This window comes from Colobus angolensis, unplaced genomic scaffold (genome assembly GCF_000951035.1).
Source record: "Colobus angolensis palliatus isolate OR3802 unplaced genomic scaffold, Cang.pa_1.0 Scaffold21, whole genome shotgun sequence".
NCBI lineage: Eukaryota > Metazoa > Chordata > Mammalia > Primates > Cercopithecidae > Colobus > Colobus angolensis.
In genome coordinates, this window is record NW_012115266.1 from 8,370,335 (window position 1) to 8,392,145 (window position 21,811).

General features: G+C 57.8%; 1 protein-coding gene across 1 annotated transcript in view; it reads left to right on the forward strand.

The window, feature by feature from the left end:
- SYT7 (synaptotagmin VII) overlaps nt 1-21,811 on the forward strand; it is an 86,826-nt gene that overhangs the window by 57,887 nt on the left and 7,128 nt on the right. The window contains exons 17-22 of the mRNA XM_011942791.1: nt 5-87; nt 3,536-3,904; nt 7,804-7,926; nt 12,952-13,087; nt 17,886-18,156; nt 21,520-21,689. Of these exons, the coding sequence (XP_011798181.1) occupies nt 5-87; nt 3,536-3,904; nt 7,804-7,926; nt 12,952-13,087; nt 17,886-18,156; nt 21,520-21,689 (1,152 nt within the window). The remainder of the gene's footprint in view (nt 1-4; nt 88-3,535; nt 3,905-7,803; nt 7,927-12,951; nt 13,088-17,885; nt 18,157-21,519; nt 21,690-21,811) is intronic.

Below are 21,811 nucleotides of genomic sequence, written 5' to 3' on the forward strand. Positions count from 1 at the left end.
CGAGCCGGGCAGCAGTGGCAAGGCGGGGAGAGGCCGCTGGCGGACGGTGCAGAGCCACCTGGCCGCAGGGAAGCTCAACTTGTCCAAGTGAGTGATGGCGCCCCATGGCTGCCGGAGCCGTGAGCTCAGGCCTGCCCTGCCAGGGTGGACAGCGGGACCCCTGGCATGCCCGCTGCTGCCCCCAGAGGTGCCGTCCTCGGCCCCTGGCTCATTCCATCCCTTCATGAGACTCTCCCATCATCTTTGCCATCTGGCACGACGAACTCAGCCATACAGTGATGCATTTCAGCCTCTGGCTGATGCCCCATCAGTCCCTTCCTTTGCCAGTGACCAGGTCATTCCATTTTCTGCCCCCAGGGCAGCTTCATTTCAGTTTCCGGGTCATCCCATCCTCTTTGATTGGCCGCCCCATCTCAGCCACCAGGTCATCCCTCCACGGGCAGCAGGCCTGTGGTTATTCCATCTCATCCTGGGTATCTGGCCCACTCTCAGCCTGACAGTCACCCATCAGCTCCCAGGCTTTCCCTCTTACTGCCAGCAGATGGCTCTAGACCCAGAAGTTGAGCCATTCCATTTTTGACCATGGGGTGACTCCATTGGCTGTCCCAGTCTTGCTTGAACCATACATCATCTGTTGTGGAAGCCACTCACCAGCAGCCACAGGCTGCCGCATCGGTTCATCCTCATCTCAGCCATCCCTGTTGGCTGTCCCAGTCTTGGTTACCGAGCTATCCCACCATTGGCTGTTGGGACTGTGTATTCCTGGAGGTCGGGTTGTCAAACCCCAGCTAGCTTCACTCGCCAGATGTCATGGGGTGTTCTAGACATCAGGCAGAAGGAGCCGTCCCCTCTGTAATAGCTGTCTGAGCTAGTCAAAGAGTCAGGCCCACTCTTGGCTGATGGACGTAGGACTGGCCCCTGTTTTCCACAGATAGTATATCCCCTCTCATGGGGCCGCATTATTCTCATCTTGGCCTTTGGAAACTTCTGATTCCCCTCAGCAGAGCCCTTCTAGACCCTGAGTCCTTTGAGCTGTGACCAGTTTCCCTTGGGGTATAAATTCCATTTTCAGAAGTTGGAACTCCCAGCTAATGGAGCAGCCTCCCACTTAACAGGCCAACAGCCCTGCCCCTTCCTAGCTGTTGGGCCATCCTGTTGCCTCAACTGAGGGCCCTCCTGATTCTCTTCAGAAGACCTGTGGTTCCTGCCACTGGGAGCACTGAAGGCCACCGTACTGAGATCTCATTCGCTAGTTGGCTTGAGTGCACACAAGCCAATTTCTCCCAACATCTGGCCTCAGGAGGGTCCCACAGGGAAGCCACACACCCCTTCAGAGAGCCTGGCCCAGTGCCCCACCCTCCCAGCCTTCCCCAGCCAGTCTCCAGGCCAGTTAGGCCTCCATGCCATCCTCTGGCTTCAGGCCTCAGGAACCAATTTTAGTTTCCTGTGACTGAGAGGTTGTAAATTGGACTAATTTTGGATGTGATAGGAAACCAAAATGAGGTCACCAAGGAGGAGGAGGAGGCATCTGCCAATGTGCCACCCTCCCTCTGACTCGACCTGCCCCCAAGGAGCTGTGGGCCTACCTGGCCAGCCAGGCCTGGGCCTGCCCCTGGAGGTAGCCCTGATTTCAGGCCTGAGTCAGGCAAGGCTGCCACCCCTCCAAGACCCCAGCTAAAGCCATGTTTTGCTTTCTTCTCTCTCCCTTTCGCTCTCTCTTTACTATACTCTTTCTCTCGCTCTTTCACTCTGTCTTTTCCTTTCTCTCTCTCAGCCCACAGGGGTAGCCTAACTGTTGTCTTTTGGTTCCCAGGGTAGGCTCAGAGGGTGAGCAAAGCTGAGGTCTGGTTGCAGTGGTGAAAGTGGCTCCCAAGGGCTCTGGGGCCTCTTCCCTTGGGCAGCCCAGGAGATACTTGACTGCCCCATGGCCCTAGACCAGAGGTCAGCAAACTTACTCCCAGTAAAAGGCCACTTAGGAAATATTTAGGCTTTATAAGCCATATAGTCTCTTGCACAATGACTCAACCCTGCCATTGTGGAATGAAAGCAGCCAGAGACAACATGTAAACTAATGCCAATGGCTTGGTTCCAGTAAAACTTTATTTACAGAGACAAGCAGCAGGCCAGATGGTGGCCCACAGGCAATGAATTCCCAACCCCTCCCCAGGACCATTGGATTGAGAGGTGGAGGGAAGGGACAGAGGAGGAGAAGATTGGAACCCTGAAGTTCCAAGATGAGAAATGATTCACCCAAAGCTGCTCATTCAGCCCAGTCTCTGGCTCCGCTCTGGTGCCTGGGGGCAGCCTGGCTCTGGCCCTGCCTATGGGATATGGTGAAATCTCCAGCCAGCGCATGAAGCAGACAGGTTCTCCAGGGGAGGCCAGGGACTTCGGACTCCAACCACTGGCATGGGGACCTTTTACCAATACAGCATTTTCAATACAGCCCAACTTCATTAGATCCTCATGGCAACTCTGTGACAGAGGAAGCTTGGAGATTATTTTATTACTCCCATTTCGTAGATGAAGAAACTGAGGCCCAGAGAGATGGAGTCACTTTTCCAGAGTCCCATATTTAGTAAGTGGCAGAGGTGGGGTTCAAACCCAGGTCTCTGAGGCTATGCTGCATCTGACCAGCCATGTCCTAGTTCTCTGTCCTTGCCCCACTTCCCAGTGCACTTCAGAGATGCTGATGGGCCTGTGGGAGAGCACCCCCTTGCAAATGCATCAGACAGTCACCCTCTTCTCTGCTAGAACTGCGGTGAAGTGTCGGATGAGTGGATACTGGGCTCCCACACTGTCTGCACTCTTTCCTTGGTCCAGTCCTCTGACTGGGAGATACTTCCAAGACCCCAGGAGAGGATGCTGGACCTTTGAAACAAAGAACCCTGGAAAGAGGGCAGAGATCCATGCCAGAGCCTGAATCCCAAGGTGGTACTGGCCACAGGGCAGAGGTCTGCCGCTTCCTCACCTCTGTGGACAAAGTATAAGAACTGATGGCTTCCCCGGCCTCCCCAGGATTACTAGGCCAGCTCTGTGCTGGCCTGGATTTCTTCCTGTCTCCAAAGGATGGCAGTACTTAGAACACAGAGGCAGACTTTCCTGGTGTCCCCCAGCGAGACAGCGGGAGGAGCCACAGCAGCTTCCTCCACCCCTCCCACTCCAACATGACAGGCAGCCGCAGGGCCCAAGGGACCTGCCTTCACCACGCAGCCTTGGCAGCACTGGCAGCCCACTCAGACCAGCAGGGAGGTCGGCTTAGCCAGGAGGTATTCTGGCACTAGCTGAGCCAGGGCCAGAAGGTGGGTGGGCGGAGCCGACCTCGGGACTCAGGGTGGGTGCGAGGGCTTTGCAGCCTCCTGGGAGAGGCAGTGGCGGCGACGGCAGCGGCGACAGCTCCGATGGAGGCCTGGCGAGGTCCGACAGCGCGCACCCTGCACTGGGGCCTCCTAGTCCTGGCCCTCGGCTTCTTTCTCCTCCACTGTGATCCCTTCACCTGCTTCTCCTTTCTCTCCTCTCCTCCACCTGCCCCAAGTTTCGAGGACTCCACCCTGTCCACGGCCACTACCCTTGAGTCTATCCCCAGCTCCACGGGAGAGCCGAAATGCCAGCGACCCCGCACCCTGATGCGGCAGCAGAGCCTGCAGCAGCCGCTGAGCCAGCACCAGCGGGGCCGGCAGCCCAGCCAGCCCACCACCAGCCAGAGCCTGGGCCAGCTGCAGGCCCACATGGCCTCGGCGCCGGGCCCCAACTCCCGGGCCTATGGCCGGGGCCAGGCTCGGCAGGGCACCTCGGCCGGCTCCAAGTACCGGGCGGCGGGGGGCCGCAGCCGCTCCAACCCGGGCAGCTGGGACCACGTGGTGGGGCAGATTCGAAACCGAGGCTTGGACATGAAATCCTTCCTGTAAGTCCTCCCCTTGAGCGGGCCGGCCCCCACCTCCCCGACCCAGCCTCCTGCCCCCCAGATCTCCTTGGAAGCAGCTGGTTGTGTGTACCTCCCAGCCCTCCATCCCCTTGGCAGGGTGCCAAACAGACTTGGCAGCCCCCTCCTTAGCCTCTTGTGGCTCATGCCTGAAGGCCACCACGGAAGGATTCTGAGCCACCTCCCTACGAGGACCCCTGCCTTTAGGGAAGTTCCCCCCTAAAAGTTAGGTGGAGACACTGGACAGTGCCCTGAGATCCATCTCTTCTCCCCAGCTAGTCCCAGGCTGCTCTTGGCCTCCCGGCCGGTCTTCCTTCACTCCTGCAACCTCTCTCCTCCCAGCTCTGCTCCCAAACCCATCTCTTTTACTCATCTCCAGCCCTGCCTCCTCCCCTTCAGTTTACTTCTCCCCTGTAACCTGACTCTGCTAGCCTTCCTGGCCCACACCCCTCCCTGCCTCCCTCTCACTTCCTCTATCCCTGTCCCTGCCACCAGCCCTCCCCTATCTCTCTGACCTTCTGTAGCCACCTGTCCTCCAGCTCCCGCCCTGACTTCCCAAGTCTCCTTCCTCCAGTAATGACCTATCCCCTGAGGACAAATCTGAGATGTCGCCCCAAAGCTTTAGAAAAGGTTGTTTCTGAATGGAGCTTTCTCTCAAGCATACAGGCCTAAGAAGTAACAACACGCCATCCGTGTCTAACCTTAACCGTTCCCTCCGGCCATTCGCCCACCCCCTGCTCTCCCTGGAGGGGCCCCACCCAGGAAGCCCCTTCCCAGCATCCCTCTGGACATCTACCCCCCACCCTCAGAGCCTAAGACAGGTCTGGGCTGCCATCCCCAACATCACCTCCCTCCTCTGCCCTAACATGAGCTTCCTTCCAGGCCCTGGGGATTTTTCCCATCGCCCAGGTCTTCCCTGGGAGCACTTTTCACGGAGCAGGAGACCAGCACACTAAGCCTGGGAGAGGAGAAAGGGAGGAGGAAAGGGAAGCATTGGCAAGATATAGGGATTCTGAAGGCCAGCAAGTTCCTCGGAGCATCCTGTCTCTCCTCTGAGACCTCAGCCAGGGCTTCCTGGGCAGGTGGGAGCGCTGCCCTGGGCGAGGCACCCCATCCGAAGAGGCCCTGCCATGCCAGCTTCCCATACCTGTGTGAGTGGCCCATGGCCAGCAAGACATGCTGCCTGTGACTCTCCTTGGCAAATCAGGACACCCTATTCTCTGGGGCTCTACCCCACTCAAGGACCTTCAGGAATCTAACTGGATGCCTGCACAAGACGAGATGCCCAGAAAAGCCTCCTGTCTTCCAGGTGGCGGTTTGTTTTGGGACAGAGGCTTGAACAGGACTGAGAGGCTTCCGGGCGCCTGCACGCCCCTGCTGCTCCCCACCTCAGACTGTCTTGTCACAGCTGTCACCCCACTTCCTGTTCCAGCAGCCATCAGACTGGGCTAGGGGCCTGCCAGGAACCTGGGTACCATCTCTTCCCTGCCTGCTGCCTTCTCAGCTAACCGGGATCGGCCCAGCATCGCACATGCAGAAGCATCCTCTGTCCCTGCTCTGTGCCCCAGGACAAGTCTCACGTTCCCCTAGTCGCTGGCAACCTCCAGAGCTCACATCAAGGGTCGGCCAACTTTTCCTAGAAAGGTCCAGATAATAATTTAGGCTTTGCAAAACGCATATAATCTCCATCACACATTCTTTTTTTCTTTAAAACAACCATGTGAAAATGTAAAAACCACTCTTAGCTCGTGGGCCGTACTTTGCCCCCTGCCGTACAATTTAGCCGCCCTGCTTCTGAGGCTCTTTTCTTGCCCAAATGCTGGTGACTCCAGTAGAGAAGCAGGTGGCGAGGGTTGTCCTGGCCCCCCATGATCCCACCCACGCCTTGCAGGGAGGGCAGCAGCCCTCTGCTTGGTGGTCGTGACTCCCCTAACACTGCCAGCTTCTCCCTCCACTCTCCAGCCCCTGCCCCTCATCCTAACCCTCGCGGCCTGCAGAGCTGGAGAGAGTGACGAATCGGGAATTTATGCAGAGGAGCTGTTCTGTTTTTAAGAAGAGAAAAAGGAGTATCTGAAAAATGCATTAACTGGGGAAAAAACATGTTGTTTTCAGTGAGTTTGCCTTCCCCCAGCACAACTAGCTCCCGAGCAGCCAAATGGAATTTTACCAACTCTGAAACAGTACCGGTGGGCAGAAAACAAAGAAAATGAGGATTTGTCCTGAGGGAGGGGGCAGAGTTTTTTTCCCGAAAGTTAGATCCCAGCACAAGGGCCAGCCTGGAGTAACTGTGCCCAGGACCAAAGATGCAAAGACAGGGAGGGGCACAGCAGCCACTTAGCTCCCTCCGTTCGCTGAGACCCCAGAGATAATGTCCCATTTTCCAAGACCCTCATGCTCTCGCCCCTCACCTCAGAGGCTGTTTCTCACCTGTTTGTTCCCTTTTTGACAACCGCTCTGAGAAGTTAGAGTAAGCTCTTCCTCTGTAAACCTCGCCTCCCTTCACAGTGGTTGAAGTGGTAGACATCCTGACCCAGCATCCTCTCCCTTCCAGAATATTCCGTCAGCCCTACTGTCTTCCCTTTGGCCCTTCTTGAGACGTGCTTTCCTGCCTGGCCTGTCTGAGAACCCCTCCCTTTCCTTTTGTTCTGATGAGAGGCCCCACGCTGGAGGAGCTCCACAAAGCACCCAGAAAATGCTCACGGACTCTGATGGCCTTCAGGGACAGCAGGGTCACCACTGATGCTCCCTTCCCCCCTACCCCCCGGCAAACGCGGGTAACCTCGCAAAGACCCTGGCAAGTTGCCCAATGGTTCTCTGAGAATGCTTCTACTAAAAGTGTCACACCTGGCCTCATACAGCTGCCCACATGTCCACTCCAAGAGAGTCTCGCCCTCTTGCCTATCCCCCGCCTATTCAGCCTTGACTGTGTTCCCTCAAAGCGCGATCTCTCACTGCAGGCACAGGCTCCCTGCAGTCCTGCCAAAACTTCTCCAGACCTTGCCAAGTTCCTGCACTTTCTTGCCGCCTTGGCTTGTGGTGCCTTTTGGACCTCTTCTCCAGTGAAAGGCCCTTGACCTGGACTCAGCGGTGATGCTCATTCCCTGGATCTCCAGCAAGGAGGACACAGGAGACAGCCACTGTGGCCGAGTTGCCATACACCACAGAGGACTTTCATTCTCCTGTGATGGGCTTGTTCATCCAGGAGCCTAGGGGAGGTAGCTCCTTAGACCCTGCCTGGCTTCAAGGACATCCGGTTGGCCGTGACACAGCATTGTCTATGAAGGGCTTCCATAAGGACAGGGTGCAGTAGCCACTGGATTTCGAAACTTTCTAAGCCTGCGTGGTGCCGGTGCAGGATACTGACGGAGCCCGATACTGACGGAGCCCCTCCCTCTTCTCCCAGTGGCCCAGATGGTCAGAGCGAGTCCAGCTGGGCATGCATTAGCCTTTGAAAATCTGTGGGGTTCCAGGGCCTGTGCTCCATTCCCCCCACCCTACCCCCCGTGTTCCCTTGGGACTGTCCCAGCCATAGGCCACCTCTGCAGGCCTCTGCCCAGCCCCTTGCAGTTTAGCTCTGGAGAATCTTGCTCTTGGCTGGGGCCAGTGGAATCTCGGGCCATAGTCACGTCCCCTCCCTCCCTGCCTCCACTCTCCCCACTCTATCCTGCAACTGTTGACAGTGCTGAAGTTTGCTTTCTTTCCTGCAGGGCCAGTTTCTTACACTTTTTTCTTCTCTCTCTTTGTCTCTGTCTCTCTCTCTCCCTCTCTTTCTCTCTCTCTCTCTCTCTCTCTCTCTCTCTCTCTCTCTCTCCTCCCCCCCTGCCCCTGCCCACGGGGCCTCCTCATTTCACCCTGGCCGGTGGGCTGCCCACCCCGGGCAGGGAAGGCCGGATGGTGGTGCTATCCTTGGTCTTAGGGCTTTCGGAACAGGATGACTTTGCCAATATCCCTGACCTGCAAAACCCAGGAACCCAGCAGAACCAGAACGCTCAGGGGGACAAGAGGTACGAGCACAGGCGAGGGCCTGCGGCGGCGGCGGCAGAGAAGGAGGCGCGGAGAGGCCGCCTGCCTCGACCGGCCCTGGCTGCTGGATGAGGTGGTGGTGCCTTCAGCGGATGCTGGAGCGGGAGGACGAGCCCCCTCTCCAGCCGGTGCCCTCACACACAGCCACCTTGGTGGTGTCCCTGGGGTCTGAGGCCACTTGTGGCCATCCTGGGACCATTCTGGATCAGACCTGCTCTCCGGCATGCTTGCCCCAGCCCGGAGCAAGCGCAGCCTTTTCTGCCCCATCTTCCTGCTTGGCTGCTCTCTGCTGCCCCTCCATCTTTCATCTCTGTCCCCACCCCAACCGGAAATCCCTGTTTCTCTGGTGGTTGGTGGGCGGGGGGGATGTTAGGGAAGGGGCGCCAGCCTGTTCTCCCTCATCCCCACCCCCTCAACCTCCCTCTTGCCTGGAGGTCCTGTTGGGCTGCTTGGCTGATGGAAGAGGAGCCCATGGTGGGAGGGTCTGGGGCATGGGAGAGGCCTGGTGGCCAGAAATAACCAGAAGGTTCTCCCCTGAGCCGGGGCACCAGGAGAGAGCTGGGGAGGGCCCGGAGCAGTGCAGGCAGCCGTCCTGAGCAAGGGTGAGGCCTGGCTTTGTTGGGCTCCCTGTCACTGCGGCTGGCCTCGGGACCCTATGGAGACCGGGCATAGCCTGTGTGGCCACAGCACAGGCCAAACAGAAGGCTGGGCATTTAAACTGCCACAGCCTCAGCTATCAGGAATTCAGGAAAGCATCTCCTACTGTCCCCGTCTCAGGGAGGGGGCGGGGCGCTGCTCATGGGCAAGGGGTAGGGTGGGAAGTCCCAGGGTTCAGGCCACATCCCACAGCTGGGCCAGTGGATGCCTGACCTTAGGTTGGGTTGACCATACCTGTGGTTTCCAGGATGAAGTAGCCTTTGGGAATCATGGGAGGAGGGCTTCTCACCTTGATCCGGTCTGCTTCCCATCAGACCAAAGGCCTGCGAGAGAGCATGTGGCCTGGCAGCCAAGACATCTGCCTTGCAGCTCTGGTTCTGCCAGAGCCTCATTCTGCAGCCTTGGGCAAGTCACAGCCCCTCTCTGGGTTCTCTGCTCACTTATCTGTCAAGTGAAGGATTGGACAGGGTAACCTCTAAGGAATGGCCCCTCAGGCTCAGATATGCTAAGCCTTTCGTGAGGGAAACGGGCCTTTGGACTGGGGCGTGTGTCCTGTGAGCTGGGCAGGGACTGTTTGGACAGGCCATCCTGAGGCTCTTGAGAGGCCCCAGGGGCCAGAAGGGACGGTCCCAGGCTGCTGCCCTGGGCTTGTGGGCTAGGGAGGGTGAATAGACTGAGAGGCAAGATGGCTGGCTTGCCTGTCCCTCTGGTGGCTCCTGGAGACCACCCCTCCCAGTTTCTTCCCATCCTGAGTCCACAGTTGCATGGTCTGTGGTGGGCAAGGCTGGAAGTCCCCAGAGAGTGGGGCCAGGTCTTTCACTGAGTGGCACAAATGGTGTCAGGCCCTGAGCCCATGTGCAGGGGTACCAGAGGAGTGGAGCCTGCCACCTCTGACCCACCTAGCCACTACTGCAGGAGCTGTGACTTCCTGAGCCAGGGTCTCAAAGCTAGGCTGCAGGGCAGTCAGAGGGCCACTGGGAGGGCCAGGAGCCAGGGGCAAGAAGACACAGGGGGTGGCTGGAGTCCTCTGAACGCCCACTAAGAAGCTGAGACTGGTGCTGGGAAAGGTGTGAAGCGTGAGGGAGCAGAAGCAGGCTGGAAACAAGATTTCACATCACCCATGTGTTAATGAACCGGCTCCATTGTCACCCACAGTCTATTTTTACCTCCTTGCCACTTAGGTCTCACTCCATATTTAACACACCCATCCCTTCTGATCATCACATCAGCTTGTCCCCTGCCTTCCTGGGAAAGGTGGGTGTGGGGGTGGAGGCCGTGTGCCCTCGCCACCACCCAGCCTGACTTTCCAAGTGGACCGTGCCATTCCAGCCTCATCATGCCCACCTATCCTGGAAATTCATTCCTCACGGACACTGGGGTGCTTCTCGGGTGGTGGACTGTCACAGGGGTCCAGAATCCAATGCTTCCTTCCCAGCAGACTCTCCCCTTCCCAAAGCTTGGCATCAGCACCACCCACTGGGCACCAGGCAACTTAGGGCCCCACCCCTCTGATCTCCTGGACCCCCAGACTTTGGAGTGGTGGCCTTGGGGTGGCTGTCCCTCCCTCTTCAGCCTTTCCTTCTAGACCCAGGGTCTGCCCTTCTGACCCCAGCCCCACCTTTCCCTCCCCAGCTGACTCCTTGACCAGATGTCTCTGGAGGAAAGGGTAGTGGCCCTTGGCTGTCACTGGGGAGGACACTCAGCCCCCTTAGTCCGTGAGCAGCAGGCTCATGGGAGACAGCGCCCCGGGAGGAGGAGTGGCCATTCCAGGTTCCAAGCAGCGTGCGAGTGTGTCCAACAAGCAGCAGGAGATGAGAGGGCCAGTCACTGCCTCTGTTCCCACGATTCTTGGTGTCCCTGAAGTCCCCCATCCGGGATCCTTCAGCTCCTGGGCCTCAGCACCACACTTCAGACTGCACTCCCAGGAGGGAGGGAGGGAGGCAGGGAGGCCCTGGCTCCACGCCCTGCTGTGCCCATTCCACCCTCAGCCACTCTGCTCGTGTCCACCCCCTCATGCTGTCTGCCATCGTTTCACCACTGCTCCTTGGGATCCAAATGGTTTCCACCGCGGCCCACCCCCACCCTGAGTGGGGGACAGGGCAAGGCGGGGACCAGGCCACCCCCATTGCTCTCCCTACTCTGAAGCCACCATGTTCTGTCACGGTGTGTGTCCCCCGCCTCCTCTCTGCCTCTCCTGTTGGCCGCACGCTCCTCCCTGTCCCCTCGTCCACCCGGCAGCCTTCACACGTCTCTGACTAACTTTCTTGGCCTCTCTCTCCCTCTGTCTCCTTTCTCCCATCTGCTCCTCACAGGGCTGCCCTGGGCCGGCGATGGGCCCCTCGGCCTCTCCCTCTGCCTCTCTCTGTACCTCTCACCTCTGTCTCTCTGTCCTGTGACCTCCGACAGCTTCAGTGGCGCTGACCATCTCTCCCAGGCTGCTTGGCAGCTGTGCCGACGCTGCGGCGTGGCCAAATAACTCTAACGTTCTCATACCTTCAGCAGCCAATCTCGCACTCTCCCTGCTCTCCCACTCTGTTTCTAACCTGACTTTACCTCTCCAGCTGTTTCGGGCTCCTTTCCTTCCCCCTGCCTGCCTGTGTGAGCACGTGTCCTCTCCTGTGTGTGTGTGTGTGTGTGTGTGGTGCGTGCGTGTCCACATGTCCATGCGTGCCATGGCCCTCTGGGAGGGGCGCCCGCGTGTCGCTGGGTGGAGTGGGCGTTTCCGTGTTGTAGAGGCAGGGCCAGGTTTTCACAGCAGGTGTATCGTGCTTCTGATAATCAGGATGTTGGGCCACTCTCTGCCCTTTCCGTTTCAGTTTGTCCCCCTTCACGTGCACACGTGGCATGCCTGGGTCACCCCAACGCGTCTCCTCTCGGGATCCCTGTGTGCCATCGCTGTATGTGTGTCGTCACTGCTGCTGTGGTTGGCCTGCCTGTGGCCCCTGCCGTCCTCTCCCTGCCCCTCTGGATGTCTGTGAGGCTCATGTGCATGTGTGTGCCTGCGTGTGCACATGTGTGTATACGTGTGTGCGCGCGCATGTGCGTACATGTGTGTGCATGCTTGTGTGTGTACATGTGTGTGCATGCTTGTGTGTGTGCGCACACACACGCACCCTGCTTTGGGATCCTGATGTCTCCCCTCCAGGGCCTGGCATATTCTGTGCATGTCTGTCTGTGCCTGTCGTGGTCGCCTGTGTACTGGAGGCTGGTCTCCACCCGAGGGCCATGGTTCATGTCCACCCTCAGCGTGTGGCTCCCAGTTTGTGGCTGTGTGCTCTCAAAGCTGTTCTATTTTAGCCTGTCCTGAGCCTCATGCTACTGGTCCCCCGTCTCCTCCTCCCTGCCTTCCTCCACCTCTCTTCCTCCTCATGGGACATGCCAGCCTGGTCCCTGGGCAGGCTTTTAGTGCCCCGTTCCTGATCCCCAGCTGAACGGAGCCTGGGCTCACCACCCAGCCACTGGGTCAAAGAGCCCAGCGTCCTGGGAACGGCATGGAGTCGGGTGCAGACAGGGCTTCTTGGTGGTACCTGTCTTTCTGTGACCCTGGGTGAGAGCCTTACCAAATGCACAGTCTTCAGCAAGTGGGAGAAGGATGGGAACTGGGGAACAAAGGGGTGTAGGCTCACCCTATCCAATATGGGGCCATTAAACCTAAATGAGCTTACATTCAACAAAATTAAAATTTCAGCTCTCAGCCACACTGGCCACATTGCAAATGCTCAAATGCACACATGCGGCATGTGGCTGTTCCACTGGACAGCACAAATACAGAATACTCTGTCACTGTGGAGAGTTGTCCTGACCTCACCTGGTCAGTCTCATGTCTAGAGGGTGGGAAGAGGATTCTTGATGAGCCCAAGCAAACACAGGTGGGGCGTCTGGGAGACAGACCTTCTGGGTGTGTTTGCAGAGGGTAATGACGCAGAGAGGCACCTGGACACACCACGCCACGGCGGAGCCTCCCCCTTCCAGGCTGGGGGCGGATGGGATAGAACAAGTCTCTGGGGAGTGGGGGCGGTGGCCAGCTCACAGACCAACTATGCAAGCCAATGACTGGAGGGTGGGGGGTTTCTGGGGAACAGGAAGAATGGGGACACTTCCCCCAAATATCCCCTACAGAAGTAGTTAAGCCACAGTCGCCTGGGGTAGAGGCTGCAAGGAGAATGGGCCCCAGGCATGGGTCTCCAGGGAAAACCAGGTGTCCACGTGGACAGGAGTACCGCTCCTGCTGGCCCACCGGGGATGGCAGCTGCTGGGGTCTTCAGAGAAGGTCCTGCCGCCCCCCAGGCCAGGGTGCCCAACCCAGCTCACTTCCCAGCCCAATCTCATTTGGACTCCCCTGCCCCCAGGTTGCCTGCAGGAGGGAAGGCGGTGAACACAGCCCCGGTGCCAGGCCAGACACCCCACGATGAGTCCGACCGCCGGACCGAGCCACGCTCCTCCGTCTCAGACCTCGTCAACTCCCTCACCAGCGAGATGCTCATGGTGAGAATGAGGGAGCCTGTGCTGCTCCGAGGAACTGGGCTGGGAGGCCAGGGGCAGGAAGAAGAGGGACATGTGTGGGAACCAGCAACGGCATGGGAGTGGCCAGGCAGGGGAACCGGGTCAGAAGCAGCCTGGAGAGCCAGGCCCAGCATGGTGGCCACTCAGCGCTTGGTGACTGAGTGTGCAAGACCGGGGTTTGCTTCCCAACTCTTTCATCAAAATATCTTCTCCATATCTCAGTTTCTTCCTTTGACAAGTGAAAATAAGAATTCCCATCCTGCTTTGATCCCTTTGTGGATTGAGAAGGGACCAAAGAAAACCCACTCGTGCAAGATACTTGCAGGATCCTAGAGGGAAAGGCTGGTGGGCAGAGGACTCAGGGAGAAGGTGTCCCCTCTCGAGAGTGATGTCCCCTTAAGTGGAGGTCTGGGGTAGAAGGCCTAGCCCAGCGACCTCCCCCATTCCCATGGCTGGAGGCCCCTGAGAACAGGAGAGCAGGAATCCACTGGTTCCGGCTCCTCTGCGGGGACAGCTGTGATGGGGTGCCAACCCGTGCCCCACCAGAGGCCTCCAACCCTGTGGGTTCCTAGTTCTAGGCTGCTTGGCCCAGACAGAGGTTGTGGTTCCCACGGTGCCCCCACGGGGGCAGCAGTGAGTCACAGCCACCTGCCCCACCTGTACTTTTCCAAAGACGTCCTGGAGGGAGAAAACTGGGGAGATTGGCAGGCGGAAATCAGTTAAAGGTCGGAAGTCCCAGGAAGACTTGAAGAGGCGAGGAAGTTGGGAACCCAGCATCTGCTCTGTTCCTACTGGACTTGACCTGGGACACTTCATCTCCTTGGATTGAACCCCTCGCTTCTTTAGAGAGAAGGAAGTAGGCTTGGGAGCTCCCAGCCCCTCCCCCACTGCCCTGGCACCAGAGCCCCCACCCTTCTGCCATGTAGAGTTCCAGCCAGCTCTAACCATCCATCTCCACTGCCCCTTCTAGCCTGGCATTTCTCAAATTGCTACATGCGCAGGAATCACCCAGGAACCTTGTTAAAATGTGGATTCCTGGTCAGTGGGCCTTTGGTAGGGCCTAAGAGCCTGCTTTTTTTCTTATTTTTTATTTTTTATTTTTTTGAGACAGAATCTCATCTATCCCCTAGGCTGGAGTTCAGTGGCACAATCTCAACTCACTGCAACCTCTGCCTCCCGAGCTCAAGCGATTCTCCTCCCTCAGCCTCCCGAGTAGCTGGGATTACAGTAGTGCACCACCACGCCCGGCTAATTTTTCTATTTTTAGTAGAGATGGGGTTTCACCATGTTGGCCAGGCCAGTCTCGAACTCTTAGCCTCAAATGATCCACCTGCCTTGGCCTCCTAAAGTGCTATGATTACAGGCATGAGCCACCGCGCCCGGCCTATCCTGTGGTTTTCTTGAATCCACATTAGAGCATCAGATTTTCCACATCCTAGATCTGGTCGCCTCGGGCCTCCCCACCTCTCCCCTTCTCCCCGCCCGCCAGGCCCCTGTGTGTCTGGCCCTCCACTGCCCTCCTTCCATCTTTCCCCACCCAGGCAGACTGACCCTGGCTGTCCTCTCCTCTGGATGGGCCATTACCACAGCCCACCCTGCCTCCCTGCACAGCCCCTTAATTGGTTACAGCTTCCCGGTAGCCAGGTTCCCAGAAGGGACGGCCCCTTCACAGCCAGCTTGCCTGCCCCTTGCTGCCCCCAGGGAGGGGCTGACAGCTGCAGCCTGCAGAAGGAAGCGCAGGCCCCATCTCCCTCTCCTGTGCTGGGAAGATGCTCAGAGGTGGGAGGGCAGAGTCTAATGGCACAGCTCTGTGCCAATGCTAGGCCGTTGACGTTAACAGCCATGATAAGATAAGCAGGGCAGAATCAGCCCACTGTGACCTCAGCCTGTCCCAGTCTCCGGACCCTGGGCTGTGGAATCTGGGGGTCGAGAGACAAGAGTTAAGCACCCAGAGCTGGCCAGAGAAGGGGCTGAGGGGCAGAGGTGTCTGAGAAGAGGCGAGGCCACACCTGCTTCTGGGCACCTCCTGCCTGGTACAGGGGTGGCTTGTTGCTTTCCGAGGCTGACTTCTGCAAGGGCTCGGGAGGCACCTTCCCTGACTGTGATGGGGTGGCCGACCTGGTTGCCATAGAGATGGCTCTGCCCCAGCTGAGTAAATAGGGCTCAGGGCTGTGGCTTAAGAAGGCTGGGGGTGGGCACAGAGCTGCCACCCCTTTCCCAGGTGAAACCCACCTGGCCAGCCCGGGCCTTCCCAAGACCACACTGTTTGGGAGCCTAGAGCCAAGGGACCAGAGGGACCTCAGGTGGGGCAGGGGCCACCTGGGCTCCGGTCATCAGCAACTCCACCCCAACTTTAGAAGCAAGGGGGCGGGCGAGTGGTCTTTGCTGGCACTGTCTACACATGCTATGCCCCAGGAGCTTGGTCCCTCTGCCAGTGGGTCAGGTCGCGGGGCAGAACTCTAGAAGGGACCCCTTCTAGCTCTCCCAGGACGCCTCAAAGTAGGTCTCATGGTCCCTACTCTGCAGATGTAAAAACAGGGTCAAAGGGTGCGTGTGGGGCTGGCATAAGCAGAGAAAAGAGCGTCGGGGGAAAAGCAGACTGTGGGCAGGGAAACCACGTTCTCCGTGGGCCTGCAGTGGGGCTTGACGGTTTATCTGGATCAGCCAAGGGGTGGGGGCTGGAGGGAACATCTTCAGCTGTAAGGCAGCGTGGTACCCCCAGCTAGGCAGGACCGGAGTAAAGCCCCAGACTCTAGATCTGAGTGCAAGAGCAAGGCGCAGGTGGAAGGGCACTCAGGATTCCTGGCCGCTCAACTGGGTTCCATTCCCACTGGCCATTCAATCGCAGGCGACTTGAGGCAAGTGACCCAACCTCTCTGTGCTCGCAGCCACAGTTGGAACACCGGGAAAGTGTTCCAGCGGGAGTGCCTGCCGCGTTGGGATGTTGTAAGAGGTCAGTGAGGACAAGGCACAGGTTACAGGCGGCCAGCCAGTTCGTGGTAGTTACTGTTTTGAGTGTGAGGCTGGGTGCATGGCTCATGCCTGTAATCCCAGCACTTTGGGAAGCCAAGGCGGGCAGATCACTCGTGGCCAGGAGTTAGAGACTAGCCCGACCAACATGGTGAAACCCTGCCTCTACTAAAAGGACAAAAATTAGCCAGGCATAGTGGTGTGCGCCTGTGGTCCCAGCTACTCGGGAGGCTGAGGCACGAAAATCGCTTGACCTTGGGAGGTGGAGGTGGCAGTGAGCCGGGATTGCACCACTGCACTCCAGCCTTGGCAACAGAGCGAGATCTTATCTCAAAAAAACAAAAACAAAAAACTCTGATGAGTGTGATTCCGACGCTTTTCACCTGGCACGGTGAGTCCGCGGGTCTTTGCCAGCTTGAGGGAAAACCTCGGTGTTGTGCTGGGGTGTGGGCCTGCTTCAGTGGAAAGAGCAGGATTTTGAGTCAGAGAGGATGCATACTGCTGTGCAGTCTTGGCCACGTGACTTAACCTCTCTGAACCAGTCTCCTCAGCGAAGGTGGTGCCACCTGCCTCACCTGGCTATTGTCAGGATTCAGTAAGGAGACGGCGATGGGAGAGTCGCTGGTCATGGCAAGAGCGCACTGGATACATTATTATTATCTGTATTATTTAGTCTTTCAGAGCCTAGGACTGCCTCTCCAGGATGAAGGAGAGGGCACAGAGCAGGTTTCTACAGGGGAAGCGGGAGAGAGAAGGGATGCCTGCAGTTTTTCTTAACTGTGCTACCCAGGGTCCTGCTCCTGTCTCTCAGCCAGTCATCGTGGGAGACTTTTGAGCCAGGGGTACCTGAGCCATGCAGCCCCCTAACTGGGTCTGCTGTGATCAGTGGTCTGGGGCTGCACTCAGGTGGCTGGAGGGTGGGCAGGGTTCCAAAACCTCCTAGGTACTACCAGTGTGCTCACAGGTTCAGACACGTGGCTGGAAGACCCTTCTCCCGGCTGCTTCCTGTGGTTGGATGTCAGGATGGGATGAGATGCCCATCCTGCCTCTGTGTGACTGTCCGTTCCTGGGTCAGCCCAAGCGCCCTCCCTCCCAGCACTCCTCAGCCCCCATGGACAGTACAGTCATCTGAGGCGCCTTTTACCGAGCACTGATGTCCAGGCCCACACCAGCCCCATCTAGTCAAAGTGCTTGGGGACAGGGCCTGGGGGGTCTGCAATTTTCTTGTCCCTAGTGATTTTGCCTTACACAGACAGACATTGCTCCTGAAAACTTGCCTCTCTCATTTTGTAAATCACATCATTCTCCGCACCCTAGAGAGTCACTTTCCAAAGAATGGTTGCGGTACACTCTTTTTGATGTGAGCAGCCTCCCTCATCTGCTGTGTAGCCCAGGTTTGTGTCAGTGCATCCCACAGTTGGCCCTACCGTGCCACGAGAGGGCAGGGAGGTGTGGGGGGCTCGGGAACCCCAGCACGCACCAGGGCAGCTACAACCAGGAAGGTGAGGCAGCAGAACTGGATGGAGCTTGGGGCAGGCGGCAGACCCAGGGCTGCGAGGAGAGCCTGGGAGGTGGGTGTCGTGCATACGGCTTTGAGGTTCAGGAGACAGGGCTGTCTCGGCTCTGCCATCCCCCCTTCCCCTCCCCTCCTGGGAGACCCCGGTCAAGGCACCTGCCCTCTGAGCCTGAGCAGTGTCCATGGGATGTGGCTGGGCCACCACCTTTGGCCTCTTACCCGTGCTGGCCAGCGGTGGGGACATGGGGGAAGCAGAATCCTCCCCAACCCTGCCGGCCTCTCCCCCACCCCCAGCTCTCCCCAGGCTCCGAGGAAGATGAGGCCCACGAGGGCTGCAGCCGAGAGAACCTGGGCCGGATCCAGTTCAGCGTCGGCTACAACTTCCAGGAGTCCACGCTCACCGTGAAGATCATGAAGGCCCAAGAGCTGCCGGCCAAGGACTTCAGCGGCACCAGTGACCCCTTCGTCAAGATCTACCTGCTGCCTGACAAGAAGCACAAGCTGGAGACCAAGGTGAAGCGGAAGAACCTGAACCCCCACTGGAATGAGACCTTCCTCTTTGAAGGTGAGGCTAGTGCCACCCTTCCCCTGCCATGGTCACCTCTTGCCGTCCACCATCCCCCTACCCAACCACACATGTGGTCACAGGGACAGATGCATATGGGCACACACCTGCAGGCCCACAAATGCACAAACACATGCAATCAGATACACTTATGTGCACACCTGCATGCGTGCGCAGGCACAGATCCACACACGTGCCCTCACAAACGCCCACACAGGCAATGTCTTGGCCCGGTTAACCTGATGCATTTTGTGTCTAGTTGGGATCAGGTCACTGGAGCCAAGTGGAGCCAGCATCACAGCCGGAGGCGGAGGAGGGAAGCTGGGCCACCGCCTGGTGGTTCAGTCCAGACAGAGCTCATCCTGAGGAGGGCAGGGAGGGAGGGAGGTGCCCACAGGACTCAGAGCTGGAGCACCCTGGAGCCACCAGAGCATAGTGGTTCAGTGCACAGGCTGTGGCCTAGGCTGCCTGGGTTCGAATCCCAGCTCTTGCCACTTACTCGCTGCGTGACCTTGGGCAAGTTCCTGAGCCTCCCTATGATTTGGTTTCCTCATCTACAAAATAGAGATAATAGTAGTGAGGGTTCAACAAATAAGTGAATCGTAAAAGCACTTAGAACAGTGCCTGACACCCAGCAAATGCTTAATACCAGGTTGTTAAACACACTCCATCTGTTGCCGTTCTCTGACCCCCTCCCTCGCATGGGACAGGAACAACAGCTCCGAACCATGCCTGGAGGCCGCTGAGACAAATGTCCTTTCTCTCTCCTGCAAGCCCTCTCTGAAGGCCGGTCTTTATCTCTTATCTCTGAGGATTCAAGGTAACCAGGAAGCTGGGCGTGTGATTAAGGAGTGATTTCTATCCCAGGGCCTTTGGGTGCTAGGACCCCGCGTAGAGAAGCTGTAACCCTTTGCCAGTGGCTCACCATTCAACCAGGGAGAGTAGATCCCTACTCCAGCTGCCCCAAGCCCTAGCCTTCCAGAATCTTCACCGTGTACCCCAGGGACCTTTCCCCACCTGCCGTCCCACCCACTTAGCACCCCACCTCTTCTGCAAGATGACAGCCAGGTCACCCACTAAATGGCACTGAGGGTGAGCAGTGAGTGTCCGTGTGTTTCTGGATGCCCTCCTTTGCAGGCACCACGAGGGCCAGTTTAGAGATGGCTCAACCAGCGAGAGGTTCAGCTGTCTGGAGGTATATGTAGCCAGCTGGCAGGGCGAAGGTTTTGAGCAGAACTCCAATCCTCCAGTCTCTTCCACGAGCATGTGCCCAGCAACAACCACAAGCTGGGCACTCTTCTAGGTTCTGGGGGTGTAGAAAAGAATGAGACACCATTATGGCCCTCAAGGCATTTCTGGTCTAATGGAGACACAGATGTGTAGATCACCCAGCCACACGCAGCAGGACAGGAGCTGCAGGAAGCCAGTATGAGCTCCCTTTGATGGTGCTGAAGAAAATTTCCCAGAAGAGGGACCATTCAAAATGGGTTCTGATGGATGAGTAGGAATTTGCCAGCTAGGAGCCTGCCTCCTCTGGTGTTGATGAGAGCTGACTGGGGTGCAGCGACTTCTTGGAGCTTCCAATATTCCCAGAACACTTGTCCTTATGCATTTTACCTGAGTTGATGCCAGGGGTCCCCTGGGCAAGGTCCGTGGGGGACTCTGAAATAAGCAGGACACAGCTTCCCACAACATGAGGAAAAGGACCCTGAACAAATTCAGAGAGTCTCCTCTTCCCACTCACCTGCTCCTCGGTGCTTCCAGAGTCTCTGGGGGAAGGTGCTGGAATCCTCTGGAGCTCCTCCTTCCCTTCATCTTCTGCACCAGCCAGGCTTAGGTTCCAGGCGTCCTCCGTCCTGCTCACACCCAGGTTCAGAATCTCCTCACCTCAGGCCTCCGGGCTGGCCTGTGCCCCCTGCACCTCCTGGGCCAGCCCCACCTCTGACTAAGCCTCCCAAGAGCTCATGACTCCTGGCTTCAGACCTTCAACTGGCCCCCTCTTCCCTTCTCCATCCCATTCAGGCTCCTTCTGCTCCTCTCCCTGTGACCTTCGCTGCCACCTCACCTCAGCACAGTCCTGCTGCTCCATCAGGCCATTTCATTGGCATTGATTCATCTGTTCAATTATGCATTCACTTAACAAATATGTATCGAGTGCCTACTATGTGCCAGAAACGGTGTTAGACACTGAGATCCAGTGGTTGGTGACAGAGAGGCCTTTCTGGGAACCCTTGCCTTCCGGGAAAGCCAGACAAAAATCAGGGGAAGAGAGAGAAATCTGTTACCGTGTGTGATACGTTTTGCGGAAGAAAAGGTGCTAGAGCGTATAACGGGATCCGACACTCTGGGGTGCCAGGAAAGAATGCTGAGACCTGAAGGATGAGAGTAGCCAGAAGGGGGGCACGTGGTGGGGCCAGTGTGCACCCGGCCCCAAGGTGGGAGGAGTAGGGGTGTTGAAGGGCCAGGAAGGAGGCCGATGTGGCTGGAGCCCAGTCATTGAGTGAAGAGCGGTCACAAGCCAAGCAGGGAGAGGACAGCCGGGCCAAATTGTGGAAGGACTTGAAGCCAAGGTAGGGTGCCCGGCTTTTATTCTAAGTGCACTGGGAACCATTGAAAGGCTTTAAGCAGGAGCACATCATGATGGAATTTCTATTTTTAAAAGATCTCTCTGGCTGCCGCGTTGAGAATGGACGGTAGGAGAAAGCGTGATGCGGGGAGGGCGGTTTGGAGATGCTTGCAGCTGCCTAGGCAAGAGGTGCCAGCGGCTTGGACGAGGGAGGTGGCAGTAGAGAAGGGGACGCTGCAGGAGGAAGGACAGAAGCACAGGCGGGAGGAGGGGTGCCGAGTCACAGGACACTTGTCACCTCCTGCTTCTGTGCCTTTGCCTTTTCCCTCCCACCGATGCTTCCCCATGTCCCTCTGCCCTGAGTCCTCCTGGGGCCTGCGTACTGGCAGCTGTGGCCACCTAGGCAGAGCCACTTGCCCAGACCTGCCTTGGGACGATTGGCAGCGGCTGCTCAGCCACTGAGATGGACACAAGGTGCATGGGTGAATGGATGATCGCAGTTGTACTCTTAACTAGCTGGGACTCTGGGCAAGTACTTTAAGCCGTCTGAGCCTCATCTGTAAGATGGACGAGATGCCATTCACCTTGGAGAATTGTTGAGGGAATCCCATGAGGCGATGACAGTTCTTGCTAGCACTTCAGTAAGGTCTAATTGCAATCCAGTGTGCCTGCTGGCCCGGTGGGGTGGCAGCGGGAGGGCACAGGGCCTGCCTCCTCTTCCCAGGGCCCTCCTTGCCTCCCGGGCACCATGTGGCCCCTCTGTGCCCCTCTTCACTCGCACCCATCTATACCCGCAGGTTTTCCCTATGAGAAGGTGGTGCAGAGGATCCTCTACCTCCAAGTGCTGGACTATGACCGCTTCAGCCGCAACGACCCCATCGGGGAGGTGTCCATCCCCCTTAACAAGGTGGACCTGACCCAGATGCAGACCTTCTGGAAGGATCTGAAGCCATGCAGCGATGGGAGTGTAAGGCCCCATGGGTGGGCCTTAACTGGACAGGCAGCAGGACAGGGCTGGGAGATCTGGTCCCAGACCCTCGTCAACCTTAAAAAGGCCAGGAGGGCTGTGGGAGAGGGTGCAGATGGGCA